Source organism: Trachinotus anak, unplaced genomic scaffold, assembly GCF_046630095.1.
Source record: "Trachinotus anak isolate AG129_WGS33_773 ecotype Australia unplaced genomic scaffold, CSIRO_AGI_Tana_v1 ptg000026l, whole genome shotgun sequence".
NCBI lineage: Eukaryota > Metazoa > Chordata > Actinopteri > Carangiformes > Carangidae > Trachinotus > Trachinotus anak.
In genome coordinates, this window is record NW_027273877.1 from 2,663,569 (window position 1) to 2,673,487 (window position 9,919).

Genomic DNA, 9,919 nt, shown 5'->3' on the forward strand with positions numbered 1-9,919 from the left:
TGCCACTGTGGAAGGTCAAGGGGCTTTTTACACACAGTCAGTTGGCGCCTTCTCGTTGCCCGCACACCGTGATCTGCGGTTAATTTGTTTGTGACGTTGCGGTGTATCTCCTGAATCAGTGGCTTTGGCTTGAAGAGTGGGGGAAGAATGAGATATGGGCAGTTGATCTCCAGGGAGTGAGCAGAGCGTGTCTTGGCGTTGGTATTCAACATGGCTCTGGAGAGTGCGTCGCTCCTGAAAGCAGGGCTTGTGTTGTTGATGGCAGGTGAGTGTTTGTGGCAGTGAAATGCTTGAGGTTTAAGGTTTTTGAAGGTTTTATTTAGATATTTTTTGGGAAATTTAAGTGTTTTATAAAGAACAAGTTCCCATATAGCTTAAAACAAGCAGTAACATACATTTCAGACATGATTTGATTTCACAGTAATCCCATTTCTGATACTGCTTTCTCTTTGTTTTGTTATAGTTATGGTTATGGTTACGGTTCTATTACCAAAAAAAAACATATACACTTTTCACTACACATTGTACCTTTAAAATTTTCATCTGTAGTCAGGAGTGTAGAGAATATTCAGATCCTAACTAGCAATGTAACACTGCAAAAATACAATTAAAGGTTATGCATCAACTTTTACTCGAGTATTTTGAGCAAAATCTACATAAAGTATCATAACAAAAGGTCTTAGAGTGTAAAATGCCCCTTGTTATGCATTTGTTGTTATGGAGGTGAAGCTGATTATATTATTTTATACAGTGTCAGATGGTTTCGTTTATAACAATGCATCTTATTTTAATGATAATAATCATATGGTTGTATGTAAAATATTATTGATTTGTTTCTATATAGATGAATGGAATAAGAAAAGTGAAAGTCTGAAGTAGCCTGAAATAGAGCACAGTCATGATAAGGTGACATGCACTACACAGTGAGTGGAAGTTCATCAGGTTTAAATGCTGCTTCCAAAATAAGATTAAAACATGTACATAAACATGTTTATGTCATCATTGCTCAGAGTTTCCTGATTCCCAACTCGTGTTTCAGGTTTCTAAGTGAGGACAACATGAGGACAGGTGGTATAAAAAGGGCAGTAATGAGACAGAAATCTTACATGAGAGAACACTTTCAGCACTCTCCCTTCTCGATGGGCTTTTTGATGAGCTCCTTTCACTCCCAGACGAACGGGAGGAAGTGAAGAGTGGGCTCTCACGCTGAGCAGCGCCACAGCAGGCTGAACACGAGTGACATTTGAGCTAAATGGATCATCTCATATTCATGAGCATCAGTTTTTAAAATTCCATAAATATTGAGTCCTGGGATGGCACACAGAATTCATGACTCCTGCTAGACTGATGGGCGTTTCCTCTCCCTAAAAAACATGGGATAAACCCGAAGGCAGTGAGTCAGTGGAGTGCAACCCTCCAGCTGTAACGGCGCTGCGGCGTCTGTCGTGGTTTGCTCTGATTTTCCTGGAAAGTGGACTGTGAATGCATCGCTGGTCAGCAGCCAAGTTGGGAGTAACTCTGAATGCTTGAATGTCAGATTTTCCCACCAGCTGTTGCCAGCAAACGGACAGGTGAAACATAACATCCCGTCGACTCTGTGGGTGATAAACAAACTGAAGGACACCGCCAGTAGGGCCCATCCATTTCTTACATTCTTCTTTTGGTAGCATCTCTTTTGAAACCCCCCTCCCCCCATGTCAACACATTCAGTCTTCCTTTGAGCGTTTTAGGGCCCAAAACCCAGCTGAGACAGAGCAAACATAATGGGCACACAGTTGGCCCTTATCAGGCCGGCGCAGACTGGGCTTCACCGTTTTTCTCGATGGTAACAACAACCTGTTTGTTTCTCACACAGGCCTTTCCCGCCAGCTTAAGCTCCCTCTCCTACTGTACTGCTCAGTGGTGTTACATTCAGCTCCCAGTCCTGCGGGACAGCTGTGGTCTGCCTCCACGTTAAGAGGCTGTTTACACACATCTCTGATGTAAACAAATGGGATTGGGACTCCGACTGCAAATTAAAATCTTTTCTTAGCGAAACTAACAGCATAATAGGGAAGAAATGGTCCAATAGGAATAACCATTGCCAAGACATGACCTTGTTTGTTGAACAAACATGTGCCTAATTATCTAGAATTAAACCCAGCAGATAACCTCTGTAATGCTTCATAAAATCTTTTGTATCTTTACAATGATGCAAAGTTTTGCTCGTCACTCACCAGAATAGAATCATCACCCAAATCCGTTTATTTTCGCTGTCATATTTTTATCTCAATTAATGCACCGTTTCCTTTCTTTCTTCTGCTCTCCAGCTCAAGTCCTTCCTTCAGTGTCCGGCTGCAACACTGGTCTCTACGAAAGAGTCATCAATGATCTCTGCTTAGCTAAGTTCAAATTTGACATGGGAGGGCTGGACCGAGATCTGTGGTGCAGCTGGCCCGACACGATGGAGTGAGTTCACTGACTGAGATGTGCGAATAGAGGCGGTGAAGCCATAAAAAACAGGTTACTAACCATAGACTGTATATAAAAATGGATGTAGACTCAAAGTCTGAAAAGTGAAGCTGATGTGGAACCTGCATCTAATGAACATAAGGCGGTGACTCCACTGGTTGCAAAAAGAAGTCCAATTGTATTGAAGCCTATGGGAAAACAACCCTACTTCTCACTTGATTTATTACCTCAGTAAATATTTTCCTAATGAGTTTATGGTCTCAATCACTAGTTTCAAGTCTTGGTCCCATTTAGAGGAAAATAGAAAAAAATTGGGACATAGCTACAGCAGTCTGCCTGAAAATCAGGACAGAGTACGGAGCAGGTCACATCCACCCCTCACTCCTCCTCAGCTCCACCTTCTCATCCAAATATGGTTTCTTCTGCTTTCAAAAAAGCCAGCGACAGCCAAATTTACAAACTCAAGACTTCAAAACAGCAGTTCACAAACCAGTGGGTTACGTCACGATGGGTTTGCCACTTGTTACTAACAGGAGAGAATCATGAGAATCAACCAAAGGATAGAAAAGGAAATGAGGGGGTGATCATTAAAGCTGCTGTGATCATTAAATCTTAACCACAAACTTACCACATGAGGAGGAGGTGGGTTTGTGCACCGTGCACCTGCATGAATGTGATTGGACGCTGTAGTCAGCTGGTAGCCGCGCAGCTGAGAAACGCGCCGGGGATTGTGAAGCCTTGGATGAAACAGCTGATGTCAATCACCTAATGCAGGCTTGACTTGAGTGCTCCGTCTATATGCTCCACCTGATTCCCAGTCAGACTGTGTACCTGTAGGCGTTTCATCAATCGCACACACCTCTAAGCTCTAAGTGAACATCAATACCTCCCCAGGTGCACTGACAGACTGATATTTTTGTTCGAGCTTTATTAGAAGCATACAGATGACTGTTCTAGCCACATGCCTCCGTACTCACTCATCCACCTACACCAAGGGAAAACATTTAATTTTACCACCACAACCACCCAATACATCAATGTCACACAGTCCTGACACCTGTTTTGCACTGCACAACAATATTGCATCAAGATACTGGTAAAGGAAACCAATAAGAGTGTTATTACCCACCTATTTTACATAGAAACATTTTAATTTAATGAGTTAAATGACAGAATGGTATACAGTATAATATACCATTAATGGACTGATGTGTGTGATTAAGTGCATTGAGTGCATACTATACATATATTATTATATTATTCCCCCCATTCTCTCTATAGGACATGTTTGCCTTGACTTATGCTGCTCACAATATGCTGCTCTGAGTTGAGCTCACTCTTAGAAAAGACATCTCCATCCTGCCGTCGAAACTGTTTGCCTTCTGGCCATCACCAACTCCAGTCTGTGTTTCCACTCACCCCATCACTTAGTCACGGCCATTCGCTGTAGCTGTTGGACACTGTATTCTGTGTGTGTGTGTGTGTGTGTGTGTCAGACAGTGTCTCGGAGCAGTGCTTTACTTCCAGACACCAGCAGTCGGAGGATGAGTCAGACAGGAGCTGGGAGGCCCACAGGAGAGGCTACTGTCAAAACTGTGTGATTTCCCTCCTGGCACACCATCCTCTCTTGGTCCAGCATATGACTGTATGTGTGTGTGTGTGTGTGTGCAGTTAAATCATAAAAAAATCATACAGGCACATAGAGGGTTTGCAGTTGCATCACAAAGCTATAAGCAGCCATGTTTGATGCTGTTATCAACGTCCATCGATGCATTTCTTTGAAGAGAAACATCACAAAGATACTTACAGTTTTATAACAACATTCAAACATACAGCTCAGATTTTCAGCTTTACTGCACACACGGAACAGTTTATTAGTTCTTATATTTCTATAGAATATACCACAGTGTATCTCAGTCATAGTCTATAGTCTATAGATGAGCCCAAGTCCCATTTATCTTGTCTCAGAGAATTCTTCATTATGTCTTATCTACATATAAGTAAACATCCACAAACGTCTTGTCAGTCTCCACACCATTTGACTGACAGCTCTGAGGCTACAATAATGCAAATTATCCTCTTTTGAAGGATTTTGTAAATTAATAACATGATTTTTTTTTTTCAAATTAACACTTGAGATTTTCTCACCAAAATGTATTTTTTGCAATCAGATTAGCAAGAGCTGGTCTCATGTATTGTATTAGTACCCAGAACTGTTAATTGGGAGTGCATGTGTGTGTTTGTGCAGCCTCGCTCACACACAAGCTGATTTCCCTTCTTCAGACTTTCTTGTTACTTTTTAAACTTCAGAAACAAATAACATTTTAGAGAAGAACTTGATCCTTCAAACACTGTATTGATCACAGTGATCAAAACGCTTTCAATGACTGGCAGCTCAACACATATTGTATATTTGTGTTAACATACTTGTGAGAACCTCCTAATCCATAACCTTTAACCTTTACCCAAAGTGAATACTAATCTGAAGCACAGGCATAAGCATCACTCTTTATCTCACACACACATTTATGTAAACTACAATAGAAACTTTATCTATACAGCTTATTTATAATGATATTAACTTTAATAAATAATAAATCTTTATCTATAGTATCTTAAAAGCAAATAAAATCAAAAATATAAAGATAAAATAATTTTAAAAAATTAAAACAAATTGCATCTATGGTGCAAATTCATACATGTGTGGAGTAAGTAAGCTCCCACAGGAAATGCCATTTATGAAGAGTGTTAAAGTTGCTTGAAGAGACTCAGCTTCCTGACCACTTGGCCACTCAGCCTCCAGCTATGCCGTCAAACACAGCGGCCATCTGGAAACAGAATCTCTCCTGGAATGGTGCAGTGCTGTAGGGAGGGTGCTGCCGTGTTGGTATGCATCTCCATTTCTCCTGCCCTCTCCCACCAAGCAGTTATATTTAGCTGTGTTAAGCCCACTGGTAATTCTAGACACTACCCTGGCTTTTTTTTTCTTCCACCAGGAGGAATCCCCTCCTCTGGTCCAACTCTGAAAGATGGTTTTAAAGAGACAATTTCTATCTGAAGAAGGTGTTTTGAAATTTCTGAGGACGAAGGAAATGATCACTATAAGTTAATAAACTTCATGCTACTTGGTGTTTGTCTAGGCAACTGCTTTTTCTTCTCTTTTCACCTTTGAGTTGGAAACGTTTTCCCTCTGTCCCCCTCTGCAGGATTTATGAGGGACTTACAAACTGCACCTTCCAAGTGGCCCTGAGGATGGACTGCTTCTGGCCCAACCAGATAGTCGACCGCGTCTTCATGCACATTCATCGGATCTACTTCCACGACTGCGCCCTGACCGGCCGGCTCCTCCACGACCCACCTATCAGCATCCTCGCCCCGTTCATCACAGTGCCAGTGCTGGTCACCCTGCTCATGACTGCTGTAGTGGTGTGGAGGAGCAAACGCACAGAGGGGGTTTTATAGGGACTATTGGGTGCTGGATGGTTAGAGATACAAATGGACTCTCTGTGTTATGTGTGTGGTTGTACTCACTGTCTTGAAATTGTGTTATTCCTAATGTTAATATGAATTTGAGTGTATTTAAGATGTGCATACCTCGTGAAAAAACTGTTTGACCTTAAAACGATAATATATAATAAATGCTCCGTTTGGTATGAAAATATAATTTATCTGTGTCGTCATTTTTAGCAATAACATCATCAATTTGAGAGTCAAAGTTTGGCAGGGGAAAGTAATAAAGTTCTTTGAGATTCAGGGGATTTGGAGGCCATGCATGTTAATTACCATCTGTTCTCATGGCCCAAAACAATCTGTGAACACATAAATAACAAGAGACACTGAGGGAGACAGCGATGACTTGGATAAATGATTGTTATAAATTAGAAGTGAGGAAATAGGGGAAGGGAGAGCTAGAAATAGAGAAAAGAGCCCCGAGTCCTTTATTGTGTAACAGAGTCGAATCGCTGAATGTACTGAAAAACAAGCACGATGCATCTCATCTGCAGCTTCTAAAGCACTTCAGAGCTGTATAATTATTTTTTTTTAAACAAACCAAATGACAACCATATTTAATGTAATTAGCAGTTGAATTAAGTTCAAATACACAAGGTTTATCTGTGTTAATTGATGATATAAGAGGTTAAAGTGGGAGACTGATGGCTTTCCATGACCCTGTTCATGAAATAGGAAGTTATTTTTTTTAAAGAAATAATAGCTTTTAATACTGTAGATGGGGCTCAGTGTGGATGCTCATCCGTCACTGTATGACAGGGCTCCATCTAGTGTTCGCTCTGGAGAGCTCCACATGCACATAAGCCTGGGGTTAACTTAACAGCTGTTTCGTGGCATAATTATTGGCAAAAAAGTTGAAATTCAAATGTCTTTATTTAAAAATAAAGGATGTGGATTTGTGTTTCATAATATAAGAGGAGTAGCAGCAGAAGCTCTTTATACACCTGCATCTACAGGTCTGTGTCTGGCTCTGATGAAGCTTAGGAAACCTGCAGCAGTCGTTTGCAACATGGGGAGATTTCTGCAACAAGAATTATTTTCCACCTATGGCTCACTGGATCAATTCAGGTTTTCGGGCTCTTGAAAAATATTAGCTGCTTGTCGACCTGTGCAGGATTCAGGGTTTGCATGCTGACCAGTAGAAATACTTCACAATCAGTGTAACCTCTGTGTCTGCAGATGACACCTTCATGGTAGACAGCAACCTGGGATGGAAGACAAGAGGAGATGCAGGATGCAAAATGAATGAACGGATGGACTAATGGCTAAATTAAGATTAAAACTAAATAGTTGGGGAGATATAAAGTAGCAAATGACTCTCTGTCCTCTCTGTAGACAAGACACAGGTCAAACTCTTTCCAGAGAGCAGAACTGTGTGTAAATCTCCCCAAACTGTGATCATAATTAAACACAATGTCATACTTTTTTTTCATCCATGTAAGAGTTACGGCTCAGCACTTCCTCTCCATATATTTCGCTTGCTGGGCTGTTCTGTCCTGTCATCAGCAGGGGAATTAATGGCGGCTATATTATCAAAGCAGTAAAAGCCAACAGTTAAGCTTAGTCAAGCAGTGTTTGGCTTTTCTGATTAATGCCCAAGACTGTGGAAGCATTCAGACACGAATTTCAGCAGTTTTTTGATAATGATAAATGAATTTCGGGGGGGGGGATTAGGAGATCAACGTTCAGCGCCAGATGAATAGAGGTGAGAGCTCAGGGCCAGAAGTTAACGATTAGTCTCATGGATGAGCTGGAGGTTAATATCTCACTTGTTCCTGATGTCATTAGAGAGACGCTCAGCCTCAGCAGGATCCTTTTGTTGCAGGAGCTGGTAGCTGGAGAAGGTCTCCACCATCCCAATATATCCACTCAGCGGTAAGGTTCTTTTTACATGCAGACACTCGTTCCTGGACACCGAAAAAGTTATATAACAAAGGAATATTTCTTGAGCTGTGCAATGTGTCACTCAACACTCACCACTCTTTGTCTGGGTAGGGGCAGGAGGCAAACATGTCTAAGTAGATCTTCACAGAGCTGGATCCTAGATAAGGATTTCGGAAAGGAAGCAGGGCAGCGTAAAACTAACGGGGGAAAAAAAAGACAGAAAAAGTTACTGCTTCAGTTATAAACAATTTACTGCTTACTTCTCAGACTTCCCCTCGCTTTTTTCTGTAAGATGAATAATAAACCTTTTGAACCTACACTTAACCATTAATTTACCATTGGCGTGCAGACTGACAGCCAGTGTGCTGGAGTTCATTCTCTCTTCAGCATCAAAAGGAATTTGACATAAGCAAAAATCACATTTAAAAGTGATCTAATCTGTTTCAGCAGAAAGTTCTTCCAAGTATGGGTCAAGCTCCAAAAACGTTGGATCCAGTCCTACATTTCCCATAATAATGCAACCAATACCATATTTCTCTTCCAGGTAAATACCCACATATTTCAAAATCTATGCAATAAAGGAATTGCAGGACGTAGGTTTTCAGATTTAGACCTCTTTACAGATGTCATTCAGTTTGTCGGAGATGTCCCCGTACTCCAGCTCCATGTCCATGGTGTAGCTCACGAGGGCCAGGCAGCCTCCAGGCCTCAGCACCCGGTCAGCCTCCTGGAGGAACCGCTGGCAGTCGAACCAGTGAGCCGCCGTCATGGCCGTCACGAGGTCCACCTCTCCAGATGCAAAGGGTAGCTCCTCTGCTGGACACTGTCTGGTTTAGGATTAAGTTGTAGATGTGGAGTAGGGAGAAAACTGAAGGTTAATCACACTGGAGATACTCTGTACAATATTTGTGTGAAGCAAAGTGTAGATAAATGAAGGTTAACTTCTGAATACCACTATATAATAATCCTCTGGATGTTGATCATTTAAATCAATAAAAGTAATAAAGATAAGCTTATGAAAGAGATATGAGATTGTTTCCAAGGCTGAGAATGAACTTTGAGCCTCAGCAGCCATGTGTCCCCCATGTTTTCCCCCATGAAATAAATCATTTTCAGAGCAACATCCGTTCATTAAAATACAACAAAAAAAAAAAAAAAAGGGCTGATTACAACTCTGGTTTCACCAAAGTCCATCTCTGCACACCTTCAATCCACCTCACCTGTACGAGACATTTGGAGGGTTGCTATTGGCCAGTGCCATCTCCAGCTGGGCAGGACTGACGTCTGTTCCGACCACTTTAGTAAAGTATGGAGCCAGTAGGATCGTCCCTTGCCCCGAACCACAGCCCACATCCACTGCAAGGGTGAATTGTTTTTCTGTCTAAAAGGAATTCAGTTTCAGGGTTGAGATGGTTTATAGTTAATGCTGAAAAATATGACCACAAAAGAAAGAAAAAAAAAACATTAAAACTAAATGCAAGAGTTTTTAAAATAGCTATTATGAAGGCTGCAGCACCAGCGCAAAAACACAAGTAAGCATGTAGCCTGGTGAGGTGCTAAAAACATGAATATACACATGTACCTTTTTCTCCATGAAGCTCATGATCCTGTTGATCAGTTCATGCGGTGCTACTCTGTACTGCAGGTAAGCGGCTGCATGCTGTTTACCCTCAAAGAGCCGCACAGCCATGTTTCTGCACTTGTGCTTGCAAAGCGCCGATCTGACCAAATACTATGACTCCGCACTGTGACCTTCTCTTTATTTAACCACCAAGTTGCACATTAACTGCCAGAACTAAAATGGCCCTTCCCTCCCTGCACTGCTGCCAAAAAAAAAAATTATTTCTACATACAATTAAATGCATCAGTGGATTTCACATTAAACTACTGCATCTTCAATTTGTGATACATGATGTGATACATTTGTTTTTATAGTTTAAGTACTTTGCCCCACTTAAACTTAATGTTGCTTTAAATGGCCTAAAAGTGGCGCATGTCATGTCATAAAAAATAAATATCCAGAAGTAGCACATAATATGCTGCAGCTATGGAAGGCCTTTGAATGTTATTTCCC

The 9,919-nt window shown here is 41.3% G+C and overlaps 2 protein-coding genes across 2 annotated transcripts; one reads left to right on the forward strand and one right to left on the reverse strand.

The window, feature by feature from the left end:
- LOC139609850 (receptor activity-modifying protein 1-like) lies at positions 1-6,115 on the forward strand. Its single transcript, XM_071464849.1, has 3 exons — positions 1-265; positions 2,310-2,448; positions 5,658-6,115. The coding sequence occupies exons 1-3, from the start codon at positions 211-213 to the stop codon at positions 5,911-5,913; spliced, it is 450 nt and encodes a 149-aa protein (XP_071320950.1). The 5' UTR covers positions 1-210; the 3' UTR covers positions 5,914-6,115.
- Positions 6,116-6,815: 700 nt separating this feature from the next.
- LOC139609849 (putative methyltransferase DDB_G0268948) lies at positions 6,816-9,587 on the reverse strand. The gene is made up of 6 exons (XM_071464848.1): positions 9,428-9,587; positions 9,066-9,226; positions 8,459-8,672; positions 7,939-8,042; positions 7,731-7,868; positions 6,816-7,166 (listed from the first exon to the last, which is right to left on the reverse strand). Exons 1-6 carry the CDS (start codon positions 9,533-9,535, stop codon positions 7,079-7,081), a joined length of 813 nt encoding a protein of 270 aa, XP_071320949.1. The 5' UTR covers positions 9,536-9,587; the 3' UTR covers positions 6,816-7,078.
- Between the last annotated feature and the right edge of the window lie 332 nt (positions 9,588-9,919).